This window comes from Podarcis raffonei, chromosome 17 (genome assembly GCF_027172205.1).
Source record: "Podarcis raffonei isolate rPodRaf1 chromosome 17, rPodRaf1.pri, whole genome shotgun sequence".
Taxonomy (NCBI): domain Eukaryota; kingdom Metazoa; phylum Chordata; class Lepidosauria; order Squamata; family Lacertidae; genus Podarcis; species Podarcis raffonei.
Window position 1 is genome coordinate 26,214,230 of NC_070618.1, and position 24,969 is coordinate 26,239,198.

The following is a 24,969-nucleotide window of genomic DNA, read 5'->3' on the forward strand; positions in this document are numbered from 1 at the left end:
GGCAGGGAGGGAGAGGGGTGGGGAGCCCAGCACCGGACGGCCACAGCAGTGCTTCCGTACTGTGCACAGGTCCCAGAAAATAACATACTAAAATTCAGATTCAGATAGAGCAAGATGACTCCTCTTGGTAAAAGGAAGAACCCTGGGGTAGGGTGGAGTGGAAAGCCCATGGTTTCATCTTTGTGGACAGACTATTTCAAAGTAGTGAATTTTCGTATGTTTTGTTCCTATCTCATGGATGGCGGATAATGAAATATTTAATTGGAGCCAAATCAACCTTCATAGCACTGTGCGATGGCATCCCTGATTTATATAAAAAATTAAAACAAGTTTGTTCTTGGTATAAGCCTTCGTGTGCATGCACACTTCTTCAGATATGAAAGCTTATACCAAAAACAAACTTAGTTGGTCTCTAAGATGCTACTGGACAATATATATATATATATAGAGAGAGAGAGAGAGAGAGAGAGAGTGCGAGAGCGCATCAGACCAACATGGCTACCTACCTGAATCTAATTCCTGATTTAGTTAAGCAGATTTTAGTGGAACCCTACCTTAGTCTCTCAGTACTTACTCATGAAAACCCTAATCAAGTATCCCAGTGCTTTTCCAAAGTCAACATTGTTTTATTATTTATTGCATTTATATCCTGCCTTTCCTTAAGTTCACTCAAGGCAGCATATATTTTGTCTCCCCTTCAAAAAATAAAATAAAAATAAAAATCTTCACCACAGCCCTAGGAGGTAGGCTGGTTTGAGAGATGCTGACTGGGGCCAAATCAACCAGTAAGGTTCATGGCTGAGTTGGGAATTTTCCCAGTCCTAGTCTATCACTCTGTTCCCTACTCCACATGGCTTCCTAGTATAGCCCATTGTTCATAAGACTGCCTTGCTTTTCAAGCAGTTACAAGGGATACACCTGGAAGCTTGCTGCAGTATGGAAAAACACAACATGATGATTTGCTACGGCTACCCACATATCAAAGTTTACATATTAACCGTGTGGCTTCTTAATACACCCCTCAGTGTGTCCTGCATCATCCAACAACTTTAGCAAAGAGAATTTTAAGAAAGCTATTAGCAACGCAATAAACTTATACGATGCATCTGACTTCCTGGGAACCTGTTATAAAACCATCATCGTTTGTGCACGCGTCTCGGTTTTCCCTGCAAGGTTTAGGATAAATAGTCCGAGATTGTACCTTATTCATGTATCTTTTTTTCCCCCTTTTCCAAATTCCAAAGTCTAACCACACAATAAGTGGTTTCTGAGAACCAGGCTTCCTGCATCTTAACACTCCTACCCAATCACTGCTGGAAGAGATTTGCTTCATTTCCTTTCCCCTTCTTTGCAGCGTTGTTTTCCACAGGAAGTGGTGACTTTCCCCCTTGGACACAAGCACTGCTGTGTAGCTCTTTGCAGAGGCCCACGTTCCGCACAAGTGTCCACTTTCACTTGGCACATGTAAACGCCTCTGACGGCGTGTTGCACTTCACCCTTAATGAAGGTCATGCTGCACAAGTTGGCCTAAGGAACTTCAGTTATTATTCTGCTGCCATCTATCATTTTAACTATTCTCGGGTTAAACTTCATATATTTCAGGTTGGGGTGGCATGCCCAATACAGAACTGCTGGAATCCTAGGCATGCTTTGACCACATGAAAACATTTCACTTCCCCCTCCCCCCCACTTTTTTTTTTTTGGTAAATGTAATAAATGACTGCAGCTCTGTTCTGAAAAATCTTTTTCCTTACCCAGAGAAAGCTCCTGTTGAAGTGCGCTGTAACGCAAGAATTATGACTTGCATTCTTTTTGTGGCTCAGGAGTATAAACTAGACATTATTTTTCATCCCTTACAGTATGATTGTGTTTATGAACATGCAGAGCCAGCCTTAATTTCTTTTTTTTAAAGAAAAAAGTAATTAGAGGTTCAACTTCCTGGCATGCTTTACCAAGTTGCGTTTGAATCCTTCACAAACCTGCTTTTAATTTTTATTTCATTATATGAATGTTAAAACAGGATCGTTATAGTCCCTGCCATGAGAAAATGTTGGAATTTCAAGGCACTGTGGGTTGCCAGTATTATTGGATTTTAATTAGAGGAACAACTATCATTTTATTTTTAAGCCAGTGAGTCAAAGGGTGTAGCAGTGCAGAAGATGCTGCTCAATATAACTGCAGTTTACCCCATACTCTACCCATCAGAGTCTATACTTCCCTTGAGGGGAAGAATACTATGTGCAAGGCTCCCATTAATGTTAATGGGAGTTAGAAGGCTGCAATGAGCAGGAGACATTCCAGCAGAGTTTGACTTTACTGCCTATCCCATCTCTTCGCTCACAGTTTTACACCTAATGTGTAAATTCCCCAGGCCAAAACAAGGGCTGAACTTGCAAATAGGAATGCACACCTACCATGAATTCATCTCCCACTTCTGCATCGAAAGGTGGAGGAGAAGAGAATGCCATTTACTCTGAAATACTCTGAAATACTCTGAAATGAAAGTTAATTGTTGCAGTTCCATGCCACCAATTTTAGCTGTTGATCACTCTGGAAAATATGGTAGGATTATTTCAAACGGCTGTGAGGTTCCTTTTTTTGACATTCCCTTTCCCCCCAGAATTGCCTAAAATAACTGATTTAAGTCAGTTATTTTGATCATCTGTGTACAGTGAGTTGTGCTGTCTACTTCCGAGTAGTATACATAGACAAGACAAGGTCTATGGACATCCTTGTTTAGGCTGCTAAAATTCTGATGTGTTGGTGGTGAAAATATTAACAGCAGAGGAAGTGAACCAGATGCTGGTGTCCTGTGTGACTACTCCTAAGTAGGACATGGGACAACAGACCAAAAATCTGTACGATCAACTCCTGCTCCTACGTAATGTTTCTCATAGGTCTCATGCAAATTTTGAAGATCAAAAGACCGAAAAGAAGCACAGGTCTCTCAGACATATGCCTTTTGTTTCCCAAGCCTATCCTTTGAGGAAACACAGTTGATGGAAAATTTCTGTAAGCCGATCGTAAGAGTTTAATATTTTTTCTGCCAAATAAGACGGGATGTATCTACCTCTGGGCTGGCCCTGATAAATAACCATTTAGTGGTTATAAAGTCAGCAGTGTGAAACATTAGCAAAGTGTTTCTAAAGGGCAGAATTTCTAAGCTCAAAAGCTGTAAGAGATATTCTTTTGTGCTGTGATGTACACTAATGATTGTTTAATAGTGATCAAAATAGACTATAAACTATTATACAGTAATTTTTTTTGTTTGAAATAAGATCATTATGAGTTATACTTTCGATAATTCTAAATCTACACTGTTGAAGATTTAATAAATATTTTATTTAATCTAGAATGCAAATAATGAAATCACTAAACAGTCATCAACCATCAAATCTTTGAAATATGAAGTCCAGCGAAAAGAAGAACAGATGCGGGAACTACAGGAAAAGTAGGTTCACTTTGCTTCTCCATTGTGTCTGGTTCCCCCCAGTGGCAGAAATGTAATTACTTAACAGAATTTTGGATCAAGTAGAGACATTTTTCTGGAAGTGATATTTTCCATCCAGTTTCTTTTTTTCCTTTATGATGCCTATTTCAAACTATTGCAGCAGTCCATGCTGATGACTTTAAAAGCAAAAGACAAAAACTGATGAGTTGTTAACTGACTATAATTTCTGTATAGCAAAAAGAGCATCAACAGTCACATTTCAGATTGCAGAGTAGGCTTGCTTATCCCTTGATGTAAATCTAAATGATTGCCTCACCGTAGCTAAAAGCAATCTTTCAAATACAAATGCCTAAGGGCTTAAAGACAAGTCAAGGTTTAGATGCTTAAACAGGATTAAATCTCCAGTTTTACATCTGTAAAAGGTGCAAAAGGGCAGTTAGGCTTATTCATTTTTATGTTTGTTAACTCTGCAACCCTATTCCTGTTTACTCAGAAATACATCCCATTGTATTAAGTGGGGCTGACTCCCAGGTAAGTGTTTATTATAGGATTGCAGTTTTAACTCTGAAAAACATTAACTTTGAAAACCACATCTCATTTATTTTACATACATAACACTGTATTTTAACTATGCTGGTTTATTCCAGAAGTGCATACTATAGATTTGTAGATTGATTATCTAGTCAAATATTAAAGTCACAGAAACACCTCCAAATGAGTAAACCTGTTACCTACTAATGTGTGATCTTGGAAATTAAAAATATTTTATTGACGTGGTTCCTTCACCTTTAAGATGGGAGTATGTTTAAAATGCATTCATGGAATGCATATTTCATTGATTAATGCCTTAAGATGCACCTAAAGAACCCAGCACCTCCATTTTTTAGATTTTAGATAAGACTGTGCCCTACCATTATTTTATATAGTAAATACTGAATGTGCTTTGCTGGAGGTGATCTACTTGATTGCTCCCAGTACACTGTTAGGTGACCATTGAAATGTAAATTCCTTCTATCCTTTTTTATTATGCCATGGTTTTCTTGCTGATTTTATGTGACATGATATCAACAACAATGTATTCTGTATATTCAACATACTGATTTGATTTATTTGGATAAAGTATTGTGTCCATAAGAAAACAGTTTCAAGTAATAAGGCAATAGGCATCCTGTTTGTCTCACATATCACCCAATCAGCAGTTTTTAAAATTCCTTTGCCACAGATTTGCTACGGAAAAGTTTGCATTTCCTTCAGAGATGCTATGTGTGAAAGCAATGCTGTCTTTGAAATCAGCATATTGATTTTCCACAGATATTACCCACAGACATATTTTAATTCCTTCCTTTTTATTGTTATGAAGCTTTCTATATCCTAAATAAAGGTGTATAATCATGCTGGGCAGTCCACATATTTGCACTTTTAAATTGATACTTTAGTAAATTACATTCTTCCTCTTCTTCACTTTGTCAGCCTACACCAAAATAATGCAATATTCTGCTTTCCCTTTGCTCATAATTGTATGCTCACCTTAGTATGATTAACTGTAGGAAGTGCTGTGTATTTGCATTGCTGGTATAATAATGTTGTGCTTGCAATTCAGAAGTCCACAGAGTTTCAATTTATCTCTTGTATCTTTATATTTGTATAAAAATGCAGTGATTTTCAACTCCTTTGCACTGGCAAAATGTACAAAGATTAGCACTCATCAGAGTCGTACATTTTAATTATTCAAAATAAGCACACAGTATTAATGTTTCCTAATTCTGTGGATATTGCATTCCGCCTTATTTGAAGGATTTCTCGAATGGAGAGAGACCTAAGTATGAAAAGAAATTTAATAGAAGATTGGAAGCTGCGCATGAAAGCAAATCAGGAAAAAGAAAAAAGCTTTAATGAAAAACTACAAACTCTTGAAGAAAAGGTATGTCATGTTTTGTGTGTGTTTAGTCCCCCTCCTCCAAAATGAGCATCACATACAAAAATCAAAATATTAACACCGTTGGGGAGATTTTGTTTGTTTGTTTTTAAAAAAGTGTTGCATTTGTATCCACTTAGAAATGCTATCAGATTTCATTGATTAATTGCAGCAGTCGTGATAATTCCATTCATACATAGAGAGAGCACATTTGTGCTATCTAAACAGTAAAATAATTTAATGTGAGAATGAAAGGTTTGCTGTGTACATATGGTATATAGTGAAGCTGTTTTTTCTTATGCTTGTTAATTTCAAAAAAATGCAGCTCAAATCCCTGATATGTGAAATATATGTGTTTGTTCTATCTAACATCTAGCAGAAAGAAAAGATTACATTTCAATTAGCTTTATAATAACAGTGACATGTTATCCCTTTTGCTGTTATATATTTAATGATTCCATTTTATGCTATTCTGCAAGTTGTTTTCTCCCTAAATATTTAATGCATTTTACAGATGCTTAAAGGGACAAGAAGTGAAATTGCGCCTTCCTTACTCTATCTGCCCAGCACCCTTTTATTCCCAGCAAACAGGGCTCACATGGAGGAACCCCTGAGGCTTCACACTGTACAACCTCAGAGCAGAAATAGTTTTCGAGGCGAGCCCTACTTTGATTCTCTTTAAAATCAGGTGCTGGCTGCGTTGCTCTGAAAGTAGCCTGCACCGGCAGCCATTAAGCACTTGTCAGTTCCAGAGAGAACTACTCTCTTGCCCTCCATGTCAGAGATAAGATGTCATTAAGAAATCATCAGCCAAAAAGAGGGGGGTTGGGGTTGAGAGGAAATCACACCAGGAAGGTGCAAAATGAATCCTTGATTTTGTTTCTGTTTTAGAAAATCAATGTTTTGAAGAGCTGTGATATTAAATCTTGCATGTTTTGATTTCGGGGAGAGAAAGTATCTGCATACCATAGATTGCATAGAACTTGAATACATTTCCTTTACAGTTGTTTGAGAAAGGCTGATCCAAACAAAATCTATAGGTACTGGATACTAACAGAAGGGTTGTGTGGTTAATATTTGTTTCCATCAAAACCTGAAAGCACTAAATCTCCATGTAGCTATACTTTCTGCATGCTTATATCTGTCTACTTGCTAAATGCTATGAATTTTGTAATAACTACGAACTTGCAGCTCTGTAGCCAGTTATGTGTGAATAAGTTCTATTGATTTCCATGGGATACAGTCCCCGCAGGAACAACTGAAAGAGATCTGCCAGCCTTTTCACCTAAACTGGCAAAAGAAATGTTTACAATTAAATGTAGTTGTTATTTTGGCAAAAGGTTTTAGGTTTCCCCTCGAAATGATGCAAATGTTTTCCCTAATAACAGTTATTCTCTGGGTGTTACTTCAGGTAAAGTCATTGACGGAAGATTGTTCAAACAAAAAAACGTCGATTGATTCACTAAAGCAAAGGCTTAATGTAGCTACAAAAGAAAAGGCACAATATGAGCAGATGAATCGCAAAGCTAAGGAGGAGCTGGAGAAAAAGGTACATGGTTACAGATTGTTTTGGATTAAACACAGAATATTTAATTTCTACCTAACCTTTTCATGTACAGTGTTTATTACCAAAAGGAAAAGAGTGGTGAGGTCAGCAACTCTGCATTTTCACTCTACCCATCGCGGTATCTCTGTGGTTTTTATTCTCTTGGATTTGGAGCCTTTACAAGATACGAATGTAATGGCAAAATGCATATTTGAAGATGAATTAAATGAATCACAGTATGATGTTCTGTGATATTAGCCTAGGTAATGAAATTCAATATGCCCCTGTTTGTAGCACCCTAAAATGGGTTCAGCGGAGCTGCTTTTTTTCTGTGCAATTCAAGAAGCAAGGACTGAAACTTCTGCTTGGGGCAGTCAGGGAATATGTGAACATGCTCCTGTGGTGCACACCATCATTATCCTTAGGTCAGGGATGAGAAACCTGTAGGGTCTGGTGTGGGGGGCACTGCTGCTCTCCTGGCTCCCAAACACAGTGTGAGCACAATCTGGCGTGGTTCAGGGCCACAATGGCAATAGTGGCAGATGGGCTTCCCAGCACCACACAGTGCCAAGTTCCCCATGCCTCTCCCCCCCCCCCCCCCCCGGAGAGCACCAACGACATGCAATGTTTGGAAGCTGGGGGAGAAGTGGACTCGTCAGGAATTACAGCTGTCCAACAACATATGAAGGCCCATAGGTTCCCCATCCCTGCTCTACGTAGAAAGCATATCTTTGGCTCTCCATTGGTTTTCTATTCATGTTGTTCTTTTAGCTTAGGTAGAGACAGAGGTTTTAAGTGTTGTTCCTGTTCCCACCTTAAAGGTAAAGGGACCCCTGACCATTAGGTCCAGTCATGGCCGACTCAGGTTGCGGCGCTCATCTCGCTTTATTGGCCAAGGGAGCTGGCGTACAGCTTCCGGGTCATGTGGCCAGCATGACTAAGCCGCTTCTGGCGAACCAGAGCAGCGCACGGAAACGCCGTTTACCTTCCCGCCAGAGTGGTACCTATTTATCTACTTGCACTTTGACGTGCTTTCAAACTGCTAGGTTGGCAGGAGCAGGGACCAAGCAACGGGAGGTCACCCTGTCACAGGGATTTGAACCGCCGACCTTCTGATCAGCAAGCCCTAGGCTCTATGGTTTAACCCACAGCAGCACCTGCATTCCCACCTTACTTATTACCTATTACCTAGTTGGGCTGGCCTAAGGCGTTTTGGCACCTGTGGCGAACTGCACAATGGCACTCCCTCACCAGGGGAGAGCGGGTAAGGGAAGATGTATATCAGGAACGGGGGGGGGGGGGGCGGGAAATAAAATTCTACATCGGGAGCAAGGATGGGAGGAGCAAAAGGTCGTTGCAGAGGTGGCATTGGGTGGGGCTTAAGAAGTCCACAGACCCAGCCTCCAAGGAGTGGTAGCAGCAGCAGCAGCAGCAGGGGGCAATGAATTCCAGATCTGCTGCCTCTGTGGATCTTGCTGCCTCACCTTGCCTTATGGGTTGGTACCTAGGAAAAGGGGGAAAGAAAGATGGAATGAAGGCCATGTATGAACTCAAAGCTTACTCTTGTCTCCTACTGTGCCAAAAACCCTACATTCGTATTATGGGCAGGTCGTACCCTGAGCCCATATTAGGACAGCAATGGCTTCATTGAGCCCAAGGCCCTCGGTGGTAGAAAATCCACAACTGTGTGATACAGTCCAAAGGAAACAGCACTTAGGTTTAAGCCACTAAGGTTTAACACCAATACATAGATCCTTTCTCTAGTTTGTTTAATCCCAAACAGCTGAGGAAGAATGGTGAGGACATGGGAGAGGGTAACAGGCTGCTCCATTGGGAGAGAGTAAGGTACAAAATCGTTGTAACCTAAAGCAAATCAAGCAAAGGTACCTTTATAGATATGTGACACTGGAAGAAGACAGCAATGGACATGGTAAAGGAAGCTGAATACAGTTTTTACCTCATGAAATCAGACAAGAACTAAGAATGCCCCACTCTAAGGGTGAAGGAACCAGGTTGTGGTCCCTACAGTGAATCTTCCTAGAAAGGGGACACAGTGGACTTTGTGGACTCACTATGTATCCACAAAACTCGCATTCCCTCTCATGGCTTGATTGACTCACTTTAGGGTATTTTGCTCTTGAGTAAAAAGTATACCAATATCATTTTCATGTGGCTTTATTTCAGGAGCTTAAACTCGCCAATCTAGAAGCTAAAATGGCTGAGGCGGAATGTGCCATGACAGAACTCGAAACCACTGCCTCTCAGCAACTTCATGGCTTGGCAAAGCAAAGTGAACAAGCACTCGAAGTACTGCAGAAAAAATTGATGATGTCCAATGACAAGGTGGAAGAGTTCGTTACCTTTGTGAAGGTTCGGTATTTTTAAAAAATTGTCTTTTGGTTTAGTGACATGCCTTAGGTCCGCTTTCCCCAACCTAGTGCCCTCCAGATGTGCCCTCCAGTGCTTAGGGATGACAGAAGTACTGTTCCAACATCTGGAGGGCACTGGGTTGGGGAAGGCTGACCTTCATCATACTAATTTAATGCAAATATTCCTGTGGACTCCAGACTTCAGGGTTTTCCTATTGTCCTTCTAGCAGACGGTGAGATGGGCCAATGGTGACTTGGGGCATCCACTGTTGCCAGGACGAAGTTTTCTTCTGGCTCAGCATATCCCCAGCATCCAGATCAAGACCCCCCCCCAGCCCCTGGGACCCTCCCTCAGATTGGTTTCCAGACTGCCATCCCACTCCTCTTCCCCCTATATATGTATATATTAAAAAACCACCTCTCCTCTTGTGAACAAAAGATGGACAAAGCTGTTGTTTCATAACCTTTGATGAGTGACTGTCAAATTTCTCCTGAGTACAAAGTGATGCCCAGACAGCAAAACCAGACAGGAAATCTGTGAACAGGATGTCCACCAAATTTTGTTTTGTTAATTAGCAGCCCTATTAAGGGAGGTGTGTGTATGAAGGTTGGTGGGAGGGCTTGATTTGGAAGGTGTTGTTTAATCCTTTTCTCCCAGGCAGTTTCTCCAAGGTAAATTGCCTCCTGCTAAAAAGCGGTTGTTAGCTGTGCAGGGCAGAAAAAGGCATGTGCAGATGCTGCCTCCCCCCCCCCCCCCGCAGAATTAATAGCAACAGAAGTATCTATGAAGGTGGGTCACAGTAAAGTGAGATAAATGTCATAGGGCTTCTTTTGCTTTGACTTAACCTCTTATGAATCTGGAATAGAACATCCTGTTTTCTCTATCAACATTTTAAATTTAATTTAATAGACCTTTCCAAATAAATGCCATCTCCAAAATATCATAGTTATGTATCCTCCCTCTGTTGAATAGAAGATCACTGCCAAGTTGTCAAGAGCAAAGGTAGCTAAAAAGAAATTGCCAGCAGGAGTGAAATTAATAAAGACTAAATGAAATTAACTTGCTTGCTGACAACCTAACAAGCTAATTACTACTTTGGATAGTCAGTAATAAACACAGTCAAGCACACGGCACCTAAAAACAGCTGAGTAGCTTTCAGAGGAAGAAGAGGAAGCACGCTATCTCAAAAGATGTGTCGCTGCATGTATTAAAATGGTCAGGGCACAGTTCTCATCTGCTAAGCACACCTAGAACTGTTGAATTTCATTGGAACTTAAGCACATTTTGCTGTGTTTTGGACTGCGACTGCACAAAATGCAACGGAATGAGCTGCATTTTGTGACAGGACTTTCCTAGCTGAGCACAATTTGTGAGAAGTAGACCAAACAAGATCAGGGGAGCATTGCTCCAAAGTTATCATGTCAGAGAAAACACTAATTTTGAAAGTCAAGGACCTCACCACATGCATATATTGATCCCTTCAAACTGAACACACAGAAATCAACTCCAAGGTCCCGTTCTACATAATAAAATGGTTAGGGAGCCTGCTTGACATAGCATCCCCAGGTCACCTTTCCCATACTGCATCTTGCCCCTATGGCATCTTCCCCATAGTATTTTGTATTATCCACTATGTGTGTTTAGGAATGTACCAGTGCCAGAATATCTGTTACTCCTCAACACTGCTTTCTAGTTTTGCATGCTTCTCACAATCTGTATTTTTGGGCATTTCATATCTGTTTACATTTTTAACACGGCATTCATGCATAAACATACCTACCAACTTAGTATAACAATGCATGCAGCACCTGTAGTGCCCGGAAGCTTGCAACCATGATACAGGTGTTTAATCTTTAAGGGGCCACAAGACTCATTGCTTTTCATGTTGCTCTTCTACATTGTATGGATACCTCCTGAGTGATAGCTCAGTTGGTAGATAATGAGACACTTAATCTCAGGGCTGTGGGTTCGAACCCTACACTGGGCGAAAGATTCCTACATTACAGGGGGTTGGACTAGATGATCCCCGTGGTCCCTTCCAACTCATATGATTCTGTGATCTGCCAGGCCAGTGCCAGCTGCAGGTAGTCATGTGCAGCACTGGTGCAGATCCTCTCTACACTATTCAGATACTGAGCTCTGCTGCATGTTGCTTTAGCAGTATAGAGAATGTTGTAGCATAGGGTTGCCATATTAAAATGCCAATTGAAATGGGAAAATTTGCACCGGGGGGGGGGAGCTCAACAACTTATGTGTCTGGATTTTTACTTCTTGAAATATGGCAACCCTATTGGAGCATAGAATGCTCTTGTTCAAAGTTCTAGCCTTGCACAACCCTTTTCCCAGGGTTGTTCGATTACAAACAAGGCTTGCATCTCTCTCCCAATCTTGGCACAAAAAATTAATAGCCAGTCAGCATTCCATACCTACCAAGCCTGCTGAATCCTAACTAAGCTGTTTTTGTGCATTTTCATCCTTTCGTTTTCCCCTCGCTTCCTACAGATTTTTTAAAATTTTATTTCTGCAGATGTGTTCCTGCCTTCCATTTGTGTGGTGTCATTTTGCCTACATACAAATCCACCCTCATAGAATGAGTTTTCTATTAGTATATAGCAGGGGTAGACAAAGGGTTGATTGGGATCTACTGGGAGATCTTCAGGTGATTTGAGGTTGATCATCTGGGATTTCTGGCTCCCATTTGTTTAACAATGGCAACATGTCAAATGACTTCCCAACGCCTTAGATTTTACTCTTGAAATGCTGTTATATGGTTACACCATTACATGGTTAACCGTTGCAAGGAATCAGTGGCTTCACACATTTTTGTCATTTGTGAGGACTGCCTTTTTCTACATATTTGTGCTGTGACAATCTTAAAACGTACACAGTTACAAACCTCATAATAAACAAAACCCAGGTCAATATGCATTTGATAGAATAATTTTGTTGAAAACTGTTAATCTATTGTGCCTGGTAGATAAATTGCAAGAAAACAAAGATGTGGTCTGGAAATCAGATATTGATGATGAGCAGAGCAGCCATTATTGACTTGAATTCACCTAGTTGCTAAATATTTATGCAAGGAGAGTCCTCTGAAACCCATTTTTAAGCACAGTGTGTTACCGAAAAATAACAGCTGAGATTCTTCCTCGGGTATCAGTAGCACTATATACTGCACATAAAAACTACTTCTTAAACATTTCCCACTAAAACCACACATAGGGAAATTAAGTTAGCACAATGAGGCAGTACCTGTGCCCCTCCCCCTGGCACCACCTCCTTCTTTGAAGTATACTCTGTGCCATCTCTACCCTCTCCCTCTAGGAAACTGCCAATTTTTCTTCTATTCTCGCCCTGCTCTTCCCTTTTCCACTTTGATATGTCTCTCCCTCCTGTATCGGCCCTTATTATGAGACGGCTGTATCTTCAAGTGAATGACAGAGACCCTTTTCACACATTCTGCATTTGAAGTGTACACCAGGCGTACGAACGTACCTTGGCTTTTGACCTTCAGCACTGTAAGGGCTGCATCAGTACAAAACACGGTACCATTTCTCGGTTTGATCGTAATTTGCATTATGCCTTTACTTTGCATTATAGATCTTGCTCACTGTAGACACTGCTGCCCTTTTCTCTGCTACAACGCGCTCAGTTCAGCTGCCCGTCACCCCAGTCCTACAGATAAGAGTATGTGTCCCCAGGTTATTGGCCAAGCAGCTGTCCATATTGCTTTCACCTTTTCTCTCTCTTCATTTGAGTGATCTGATCCGTTTGTTCATGGTACTGTCAACCCCCAAAGCCTTCAGCCTTGAGTTACTTTCAGCCATCATATTTATCTACAGGAAACTTGGATTCTTGTCAGCTATGTCTGCACCAGTAGATACATTTGGGAGATTTTGAACTTGAGGGGGAATACCGGAGAATATGGAATGTGTGAAAGGCTTTCTTTAAAAAATGAAAACTTGTTTGATAGTAATTTCAATCAAATATCTCCTTTAAGGATGTGGGATGTTTTCATCTACATGTTCATATCAGTTTTGGTGTTTATAGTAGAAGTTTAATGTAACATATTTATATTGTATGATTGGTGGAAATAAAGCAGCTTTTGTTTTACAAGTGGAGGGCTTTGTATTGGTATTTAATATCAGCAGATACTGCAGAAATGCCCCAAATGCTCAACCATTTAATTAACAAGCTGAATTTTTCATAATTTATAGATCTTGATTTAATTATTGCTCTGGGACTACATTTGTGCAATCTAAAATATGTCTACTCAGAGTAAGCTCCACTGGGGTCAGTGGGACCTATTTCCAGGAAAAATGTTTAGGATCAGAGCCCTAGAACTATGTGAGTAATACACTGGTTAAATAGGATGTAGCCTGATGATAACTAAGATTTCCTGGCTTCTCTACTGTGTCTGGAAAGATGTTATAATACAATTTTGGTTAGAAGCACCATTCCTTGTATAAGGCTTTTGGTCGCAGGAAACAAGCTTAATGTTGGAGCAGCTTGAAAGCAAAGACTGAACTTTTTGGTCCATTTTAGCTCAATCTTACAGTTGTAATTTTAGTTCAGATTTGGGGAAAAATCCCGTATGATGCATTTGTACCATTGTCGCCAGGCAGTGAGTTTGCCAGTCTGTGGACATCCATAATATGTGTGATAACAAAATAAATCAGAATAGTTTTTAATTTAAACACTTTCATATGTGCTAGAACAGCCTTCCCCACACTGCTGTCCGTGGTGCTATAGTTCAAACATGTGAAGGTCAACAGGCTGGCTTCTTTAGAAGATTACCACAAGTGGCTCATGGGAGCATTTTCACGACGCCTCTGGAAAATCTTGATGTATATGATTCGCTGACTATTTTCTGTTCACCAGGCTTCCGTTTGGTGGCAGGTCAGGCGCCGATGCTTGTATTAAGAAACAGCCACAGTTGATGGTTCTGAGAAGAAATTGGTGATTAAATTAATTCTCCATCAGGATTACTCTTTAGATGGGATTTAGGCAAATTGAATCAGAAGCCTGGATGGTGACAGTGAATATCTATTAGAGTGCAAGGGGAAAATAATAGGCTATCTGGATTTTAATGAATGAAGTGAATATCTGAATTCTCGCTGTTTCGCGTTAGCATATGGTAAGAAATACGTACAGTACACCAGGAGCTATAATGTAGATGCTGGACAGACTCTGTATCGCTCTAGATGAAAAATGGAAAACTTCTGCTGTGCTGGAAATTAGGCTCCATTTATGATTTGGACACAGATAGCACATTTCCTTGGGGGTTTCAATATTACAGTATAAAAACTGTGTCTGGATACTACTGTATTTATAATCTTTGAAAATCTTTCAGCCTATGTTGAAATTTAGAATATATATATATATATATATATATATATATATATATATATATATACATATATTCACACATACTGCAGCCAAATGGCAGTGGGCAGCATCTTTCCAGCAGCTGCTCATATAATTCTGAAAAGGCAAGTGTCTACAGACCTGATTCACATAACTAATATAGAAGCACATTTCGTTTTAAAGAGTTGCTGCAGTATAGCAATGTAGTGTGCTGATCCAGAGCTGGTATAGGGAAACTAGTTGTTCTGGCTCTTGAAATGCCTTTTGGGTACAATCACATAGTTATTTCTATGCAGTATATGATAGATGTTCAAGATTGTTTTGGCAAGAAGAAGAGAAGAAGAGGAGTTTGGATTTGATATCCCGCTTTATCACTACCCGAAGGAGTCTCAAAGCGGCTAACATTCTCCTTTCCCTTCCTCCCGCACAACAAACACTCTGTGAGATGAGTGGGGCTGAGAGACTTCAGAGAAGTGTGACCAGCCCAAGGTCACCCGCAGCTGCATGTGGAGGAGCGGAGACGCGAACCCGGTTCCCTAGATTACGAATCTACCGCTCTTAACCACTACACCACACTAGCCCTCTCAAGAGGGCAAGCACATAGAACCTGCATGGTACGTGCAACCAATTTTATTTTGGCAAAAGAAAATATGGAAATCTCTTCAAGGAGATGCTTTTTTCTGCTGATTGTGAAGACAGAGACTGTGCTATACTGTGAAGTTCAGGTCTACTAAATCACTACCATATCTAAATATTGATAACAAAAATGAGAGTTTTTTCTTGCTAAGAAGAAGAAAGCTTCTTAATATTAAGTCAACTCATTGGTCCATCTAGCTTGGTATTATCAGTCTTCAACACCAGCCAGTGTCCAATGTTCAGACATGATGTGTCAAGGGGCTGTCAGGAAAATGCAGGTCGTCCACAGGTCAGGAAAATGACTGGGCAGGGGGGACGTATGATACTGGATCCATAACCTAAAGGGGGATCCCCATAAATGGTCTTGAGAGGGGCATCACAAGGCACTGGCCCAAACTCAGGATTTTGAAATTTTCTTATGGGTCAACATGGCTACCTTTAATTTTTGAATCTTTTCTTTTTCTGGCTCTCAGGGATGACAAAACATACCAGGGCCTTTTCAGCACTGGCCCTGACTGGGTGGAACACTCTGTCACAAGAAACCAGGACCCTGCGGGATTTGACATCTTTCCGCAGGGGCTGCAAGACGGAGCTGTTCTGCCTGGCCTTCAGCTTAGATTCACTCTGACCCCTTATATGGGATTTGGCATATAAATTTTCCCTTGGCTTTTTTGCTGGCCCATGTAGGACCAGCATGGATAGCTGGTTCTGGTGAATATCTGATGTTTCCTCCCTTTATGGTCTTGATTTATGGGCTACTACTAAAATGAGGCTGCATTTTGAGCTGCATTTTAAGCCGTATTTTAATTAACTATTTTCTATTACATTTTATTGTAATTTATATTTGGTGTTAACCGCCCTGAGCCCAGCCCTGGCCGGGGAGGGCAGGGTTTAAATAATAATAAAAATTATTTATTTATTTATTTATTTATTTATTTATTTATTATCATCACATATTTTTGTTGAGTCCTTAATTTTATGTCTTACTAAGATCGCAAAACCTTTGCCATTCAACTGTAACCTTGCGGGGGATAGTATACTAGCTATACAAATACTCCGCTGCTTGCGGTACCAACAGTTTTAGTGCTGTTCTCCAAGCACTGAACAAGACTAGTGGTTCTTAATTTATTATTTGCCAGTAGATCAAAGCTCAGACTGACAAAGCTGAAAAAAAATGTTAGCGGACTTTAGCTAATGCTCAAAATGTATTTTCTGAGAGAATATCAAATAAGGTCAGTAAAAGTGTGACCTTTATTTCTAGGTCTTTGAGGACATTTAAGATTCCTGGGAGCTGAAATGCTTTAAGGAAAGTTTCATGGGTACTGACTACAGTAGAAATATGCTCAAAAATCTAAATGTAGAGGTTTTGAGTTAGATGCTAGAGTTTGAGAGGTACTGCTTTGTTTACCAGTGAAATGCATAACTGTAGGTTCCTGGTACCTCGGGTTAAGTACTTAATTCGTTCCGGAGGTCCGTACTTAACCTGAAACTGTTCTTAACCTGAAGCACCACTTTAGCTAATGGGGTCTCCTGATGCTGCCGCGCCGCCAGAGCACAATTTCTGTTCTCATCCTGAAGCAAAGTTCTTAACCCAAGGTACTATTTCTGGGTTAGCGGAGTCTGTAACCTGAAGCGTATGTAACCTGAAGCGTATGTAACCCGAGGTACCACTGTACTTACACCAAGCCTGACCAAACCAAAGGCTCCACATTGCCTGCCAAACAGAGGGTGCTTTTCCTTTAACCTTCTCTTCTGGATTTAAGAAGAACTCTGAGATCAGAGGGTACACAGCCTCGGGCCAAGGTCCCAGCCTCAGTTTGAGTTCCAATTTCAAGCCCTTTGTCCCTTTGAGATCCTCATTACAGCTAAATTTAGGGGGGTTTTGGGGGGGAGGGAGTAGAAATTGAAATATGCAGGCTAGACCCTTAACATGCCCCTATATCCACAAAATGATATCCTCTCATTTATCAATGCATGCATGAGCAAAAAAATAAATCAAAGATGTTTCATCCAGGTCTACAAGTATCTCAGAGACAAGAGACTATGTTAAAATAAATGAAGAGATTTCCATTAGTTTTCCATGAATTTGTCAGAACACTGCCTTGCTCTTTCTGTTTGCTGATCTCTGTTTTCTGCTGTCTTTTGTCTTCTTCAGCCCATAGTGAACTGCTGACAAACTGCAAAAATATCAAAGAAATAAGCTGTTCTCAAGACGTAGTAGGAAAATTACCATAGGAGTAGTCTTTTGTAACTATTGATTTCAGATTACCCAAATCTCAGATTGTGAAATGAGTAAAGGGAAATAAGAAATGGATTTTCAGAATTAGAGAAATCTCTTTAGATATGTTTCAAATACGTTTACAACTCCTCCCTGAAGAACATGTTTTGAATAAACCAAAGGCTTGAAATTAGAGTGCTTTACTCAGCACACCAGTAACCATGCTTCATAATACTGTAATCAATTTTATATGTGGTTCCATGCTTTGTACAAGGGAGGCATTCATTCAGTTTTTCTGTACACATACATTATTAGGGAAGAAAATGTACTGAGCAAAAAAGCCCGTTAGTCTGTGTTCTAAACTCCATGGTTCAAATCAATGGTGGTTTGGCAACTGGGTCCTTCTCTGGGGATCACACTCATTCCCTCTTTACCTTGTGTTTGGGTTTCTTCTTCCACTTCCTGATTTTTGCTACCCATATTTTGCTGCCACATCTGAGCTGGCAAATTGTAAGTGTGTAAACTCGTTTCAAAATCATTATTTAAAGACACTGTGCTAATTCTACTTTGCCAATATAGATGTCATGGCAAGCTATGACTGGCGAAAACATAAGACATGGAAATGGGAGGTAATGAGTCAGTGGACGCTCCTAATCGCCAAACTCTGATTTGGCACCCAAGTGGAGAACTTAATTGATCAATCCTTGTTTGTTTCATACTCCTAAGGTCAATCCTAAAGTCAGTGAGCAAATAGCATCATCCTAACTTTGTATAGCTTACAAATTTTGTGTACTACTCATATTCTACATGTCACATCTTAGAATAAGATAATCTGCATGGTCAGTCATTTTAGTGGCTAACAGTATAGCCAGTGATTCTCTGTTGCTCTTTTATGAAACCACTGGGAAATGAGGTTTCCTCCCTAAAATATTGTCCAGTTTGGTTCTTTTCAATAATAATAAAAAATGTCTGTAGAATGACCACCTACTACGTGTGGCAGGAAATAAAAATTAGTGTAGCTCTCTTGAGTTTTTCAGCTTCAGGCTGAGTTCCCATCTTCTCTCCCTCTATCCCAAGAGTGACATTTAGAGTGAGTGTCACCCCCTCCCTTATTATAGACCGCAAACAATTATTATCATCTTACTTCTGGCTGGCTCATAGCATCCATAAATAAAGTGATTACTGTTATAAACAGTGCTAAGTGTATGCATGTCAAAAGCTCTTGCTATTATTTATTTTTATTTATTTATTTTGCAACTAGTGCTCTGTTGAAATTGGACCATCCAGCAGAGAAGAACCAGTCTGAAAAAGTACTAGGAAACTTGTCTCAAAGGGCACCTTCCATTTGGCTCTTGAAGGCAGTAGAGAGCACAACTGCTGATGGCCAGAGTGGCAATACAGATGTTTTCAGTGGTATTCCCCTTAATGTTACTCAGAGTAGACCCACTGGAATTAACGAGCATGGCTAATTTGCATCAGTTAATGCCAATGGGTTTACTCTGAGCAATACGTAATGGGACACCGTCCTTTATGAAACATTAAACATGAATGCATGCTGGAACAAAGATTTGGAACTTGGTTACTCTTTCATCCTTTATTCCAAATCCCTCTGTGTACCCTGAAATATGAAATGATGCATTTCAGTGGTGCTCCATCCTGTGGGTTCTGTAAGTAGTCCCCTTCATAAGCCTGTTTTTCTGTCATGTGTAGCAATGCAGACACTCGACTGGCAATGTTGATGGTCGTGTTTTCCTTAGCCGTGGCTACTCTTGGAACCAGGGAAGCCATCTTGCCCTCAGGATTGTGGGTGCCCACTGTCGTAACACGAACGTGTGATGTGACAAGCACATGCCTGCACGTAGTGCATGTGATGTCGCATGTCCGCATTGCGGCAGCCATTCCTCTTCCTCCTCTCCACAGCCAGCGAAGCACCCTTTTCTGTGGAGAGGGGCTCACACTCGGAGGCAGAGACTCTGTCTCAGCGTCCAAGCCCCTAACCCAGAAACGGTGCCTCATCGGCTGGCTGTGGAGGGCAGAGCTGAACAATTTCTCTCTGAGGCAGTGCCACTGCCACCTGCTGGCTTTGCTCATTGACTTTGTGGGTGCCTGACCCTCACAATTAGATTATTGTGGGTGCCCAAGCACCCACGGCCGCCTGTGCTTGGAATTGTGCTACAGAAGACCACCAAGCTGTTCCTGTGCTTATTAACACATTTATTTGAAAAAGAAATTACAGATAGCAAAAATAGTCTGCTATCTTGCACAGTTATTTATTTCAAGAAAGTGTATACCCCTCCATATCAGCCATGTTCTCGGAGCTGTTTACAATTGAATTAGTGGGAAACTGTTGGATGTTCACTGAATTATTGAGTGTGGTGACTCCCCTTTCTCTATCCTACCATATTCTTCCACCTTTCTGCTTAAATCTTTTTCATAAACTACTTACTCGTTCTTTAATCAGACGTTGGCTCTCATTTGCTGCCAATGTTAAGCCATTGCTTTCAGCTGACAGATAATACTTTTGTTTTGATCATGTCTGAATGCCAGCTGTTTACGGCCGACTGAATATTTCAGGTGTGATCTCTCTAAAGCTGTGCAGAAATTCGCCGTTATTTATGTAGTTCTCTCTCTTTTCCATCAAACCAGTATGAGCTAGTGCTGCTGGTGAAACTGTTTGATCATTCCCTTACATACTCAGCATTGAACTTATTAGCTACTTAAGAAGGATTGGGTTGGTGAGTTTTCACAGGGGGAATTCTATCTTCTGTAGTACTCTAGTGGGAAAATAGATCATGAGCCTCTAAAACATATGTGCGCCTCCATTGTAAAAACTTCAAGCTCTTTGCCATTTAATTATTTGCTACCAAAATTAAAAACATATTCAAAACTGCAATGCTTCCCTTGTGGCACTGATGGTCAGGGAACACTAGGGATAGTTTTACAGTTACCATGAGAATCCAGCACAGGGGAAAACAAAAACATCAGTGGAGTACGAGTTATTAAAGTCCTGCCTGCTGATTAGCCATTTGGGCTGCAATCCAGTATTCAGTTAGAGGTGCTTAAGAACAATTGAAATCAATGTGCTGGATTGCAGCATTGCCCTCCAGTGCTATAGATCTAGCAACAGAAGCAACATTATGCATCTCTTTATCCCTGGAGGCAAATCCTCTCTCTAGTTTCTTACTTTCAGTATTGGAGGTTGGAAGTTTGCAGTGCGGCCTTGATGGCGTCGATGGGCCCAGAAGGCCCGTAGCATGTAGTGAATTGTACCGGGACCATAGCTTTGCCCCCTTTCTATCCCAGACAGTGCTACACGAAGAACAAATAACAGACACTCCAAGTGTCCTTATTTTCCAGGGACAGTCCTGGATTTACAGAAGCCACCCTGGTTTCTGATTTGATCCCGGAATGTCCTACTTTTCCTTAGGATGTCCCTATTTTCATTGGAGAAATGTTGGAGGGTATGGAGTTATGCGGCCCCCGAGCCAAGGCGATAAGTAACTATAGATCCTTAAAAAGACATCTGAAGGCAGTCCTGTATAGGGAAGGTTTTTTTAAAACGCTTAATGTTTTATTATGCTTTTATATATGTTGGAAGCTGCCCAGAGTGGCTGGGGCAATCCAGTCAGGTTGGTGGTGGGGAGGAGGAGGAGGAGGAGGAGGAGGAGGAAGAAGAAGAAGAAGAAGAAGAAGAAGAAGAAGAAGAAGAAGAAGAAGAAGAAGAAGAAGAAGAAGAAGAAACTAAGTCCCTATTTTCATCAGAGAAAAATTGGAGGGTATGAAATAACTGTATTCCTCTCATCAGGAAGCCAATCTACTTTGGACTGGTTTTGAGGGTTTGTTTCTGGTATTGGGCCTCTCTCAGCTTATCAAGGACCCAATTCATGTGACGAGACACAACCTCGACCTGGTCTTTGCTACAAACCAAGGATCTGTTGGTCACTGGTCTGTTGGTCAGTAGATTGTAATAAGCCCATTGTCAGGGTGGACCATTCCCTGGTGGGATTTGGAATGTCACTGGCAAGGGGGTTGCATCCCTGGAGTCTTAATGAAATCCAGTGGACTCCTGATTGCTCTGCTGGACTTCCTTGATGACATGCTGCTGAAGCCCTGGACTCCCTGTGAAATGGTGGTATTGGAGATGGAAAGGAATAGATACTGGAATCTGCAATGCCTGCACCAGAAGGCAGTCTAATACAGATAGATGCTGGAGATGTAATGCTGAAAAGCGCTTGTTGAGGCATATGATGTGGCTGCATCCAGTGTGCTATATACTTTTTGGTCTGAAGCTGTCCATGTTTGTGACTTCCATGTCCCTTTTTCATCTTGCTTTGTTTTTCATATTCTTTCTTAAATTTGACAAACAAACATTATTGCCATTTTCTCAACACTAGGCTTTTTGGAGTGGTAAAATTTAATGACGGCTAAGGACTATGATCAGTGATCTTCTTGTATTGTTACATGTGTTCTTCCCTTTTTGTCGCCTGAATTTTTAACTTTATTTCAAAATAAATTCCATGTTGTTGTTGTTGTTTACTCATGAACAACTGTATGAATCTTATCACTAATAGAAGCTTGCTCCAATGAGGCAACACCTGGCATTTGATGTGCATGTTTATGATGCCTTATCTTTTCTTAGGTGCAATTGCAGGTTTTAGGCTGCAAATCTATTTAAATGGGAGTAAATCCTAACTAACTCAGTTGAACTCATCCTATTGAATGAGTAGGTATTCACTGTTAACCCCGTTGTGGAACCAAAGTTTAATATCTAGAGCAAAACACGGGTCTAATATTCAGGCAAATTCAAAAGAGGATAACAGCTGTGGCAGCTTTTGGGGACTGTAGGAAGGGTTTTGTTATTTTTAACTTAATTACCTCATGTGGTTTCTCCTGTTGGGGTTCTTTTAAAACAATAAATAGGGTGGTTTATTTGTAGAACTGTCTTGTTCAACACATCAAACTTTGTCCAAAGTCAATCAAGAACTCTGCTCTGTTCTATTCTAGGGTTGTTATTAGCATACATATGCCAAACAAATGGAGTGTTTCTCGATTACACACATGTGTGCTTGTGCAGTTACACAGATATGTCATGTGCAGCCTACTTTCTTTTGATTATGACTTCTACCCCAACTGCAACCATGCCTTAAAGCATTTGTGATGTGCCAATATGAAGACCAAAGGCGTTGAAAGGTGATCTGGAAATGTACTGATCATTTATTTCTTTATTTCACTTTCCTTAGAGTTTGGCCACAGAGTTGCAGTCTAGTGTGAAAGAGATGAGAACGCGAATCAGATGTAGTAAAAAAATGCAAGAAAACAAAAAATGCAACAGCGTTTCCAAAGCGTCTGTTCACCGAGCCCAGCACGTGGCAGCATCTATCCTTAATATTTCAAAGACTGATTTAGACAATTTACTTGATGTTGAGGATGATGAGGTAAGCTACCAATAACACCTGGTTTTGCTAAAAGGAAGCCCCCTCTTTTGCTGGTATGGATTGGCATAGCTCCAATTAACTCAGTGGGCTGTAACAGTGTCACTTAGACTCTATAAATTTATTCTCCTCTTTCTCTTCTTCCTCCTCTTCTGATTTCTTACCCACCCTTCACCATAAGGTTCCACCAATGCAATAACAAGATTAGACTGGGTGTGTGTCATGGATGCTTTAGCTAAGATTATATGATTCTATGTATGTATTGGGTTATTGCTTGTTCGTGTGGTTTATTCTTTAGCCTTTTCTTGTCCCTAAGATGTCCCACAAGGCAGCGGGTACAGATTTTACATTGGGGTTTCTTCTAGAAGCCTTTCTCATGAATGAACATAGCCGAGGTTGAGGACCAGAGTTTTCCAGGTTGACAAGCCCCATCTGCCCCTCATTTCTCTCCACAGCACATGTGGAAACTGCCTTCTTGATCATTGGACCCACTATTGTTTTCATCTGCTCGAACCTGTCTTTGCATGCAGGGGATAGCCAATTTACTTCCAGTAATGGATTGTAGCCTCAATTTGGGCCCTTCTGCATGTTTTCTTGATCACTGTGCTCTGGGCCTTCCCTATTTTTTTCTTGCCTGCCACCGCTCAGAAATGAGTGACAATTTAAATGCAACATATTTCATACCCTCCAATTCCAAATAAACTATTCCCCCAGTAGTAAGTATGGCACTCCAGACACAGAATTGATCTTTGCCTCCTTGGACAGAATTGAGTCCAAAATGACCCCCCAGGCTGCACACCTGGTCCTTTAGGGGCACACTCATCCCATTCAGGACCAGGGAGGCCCCCCCCCCACCTACCCGTCCATCTCCCCCAGAAACAGTATTTCAGTATTTTTGGGATGTAGGCTAAATCTATTGGGAAGGGCGAACCGCTCGTGAATAAATGGGCAAGGTTTAAAAGAACGTATTCCACAGATCATTGGGGAGTTTAGAGTTGTCCCTCAAATGCATCCCCCATGCTAAGCTCCAAAAGCCACATGTTTTGTGATAGAAGTTCTGTAACCACTGGTTCATCAGCTGTGGAGGTCCACTATTTGTGCCTTGAGAAGCCACAGACCTGACATCCAAGTTAACAACACGGTGGAGCTATACTGAGGGTTGGGACTGCATTGAAGAAAGCCCTGCTTGATATTGCCCGGGACAGAAAAGCCTTCTTTCTCTACTTCTTATATCCCTTTAAATGTCACTGCTAGTAGACAGGGTGATCTGGCTGACAAGGGGTGGCAGGCCCCAACTTCTGCACCCTGTAATAGAGGAATTGTTGTGCACCAGTGTAGTGTAGTGGTTAAGAGTGGTAGACTCGTAATCTAGTGAACTGGGTTCGCTTCCCCGCTCCTCCACATGCAGCTGCTGGGTGACCTTGGGCTAGTCACACTTCTCTGAAGTCTCTCAGCCCCACTCACCTCACAGAGTGTTTGTTGTGGGGGAGGAAGGGAAAGGAGATTGTTAGCCGCTTTGAGACTCCTTCGGGTAGTGATAAAGTGGGATAGCAAATCCAAACTCTTCTTCTTCATCATCAATATTTATTTATTTTGGTGTGTGTTTTTAGGAAACACAACAGATGAAAATGGAATATGAAAGCGACAAAGAATGGATGGGCTACTTACAGAAGCTTCTTGAAGGACAGGTGCTTGGTTTTTGCTACATCATCAAGTATAACCATGGCTATAATTTGTTTATTTCATGGCATGCAGTTGCTTATCTATGGGAAAGATGCTGTTTTTACACAATATTGTCCAGAAAATATACGCTACACTTGCTGACTTCCTCAGCTATGGGGGAGAACACTCTTGTTATCACCCACCTTTGACAGCTAAGACGGGGAGAGTTCAGTTCCCAGTGTGAAGAAGGCCAAAAGAGTGTGGGAGTCTCATTTACCTCCTTCCTGTATTTATGGGGATCCTTTCTATTGAAGAAGGAGAACTTCTTCAAAGGCTATTTGCACGGTAGATCTGGAGTGATTTCCCAATTCC

The 24,969-nt window shown here is 41.0% G+C and overlaps 1 protein-coding gene across 8 annotated transcripts in view; it reads left to right on the forward strand.

Moving 5' to 3' along the window:
* LOC128405330 (endophilin-A1) overlaps positions 1 to 24,969 on the forward strand; it is a 277,258-nt gene that overhangs the window by 132,969 nt on the left and 119,320 nt on the right. For all 8 annotated transcript variants that reach the window (XR_008328267.1, XM_053371855.1, XM_053371856.1 and 5 more), the window contains 6 exons: positions 3,354 to 3,451; positions 5,246 to 5,372; positions 6,778 to 6,915; positions 9,097 to 9,282; positions 22,744 to 22,938; positions 24,546 to 24,623. Coding sequence is in view for 7 of the 8 variants with exons in the window: in XM_053371855.1 (XP_053227830.1) it covers positions 3,354 to 3,451; positions 5,246 to 5,372; positions 6,778 to 6,915; positions 9,097 to 9,282; positions 22,744 to 22,938; positions 24,546 to 24,623 (822 nt within the window). In the remaining variant the exon portion in view is untranslated. The remainder of the gene's footprint in view (positions 1 to 3,353; positions 3,452 to 5,245; positions 5,373 to 6,777; positions 6,916 to 9,096; positions 9,283 to 22,743; positions 22,939 to 24,545; positions 24,624 to 24,969) is intronic.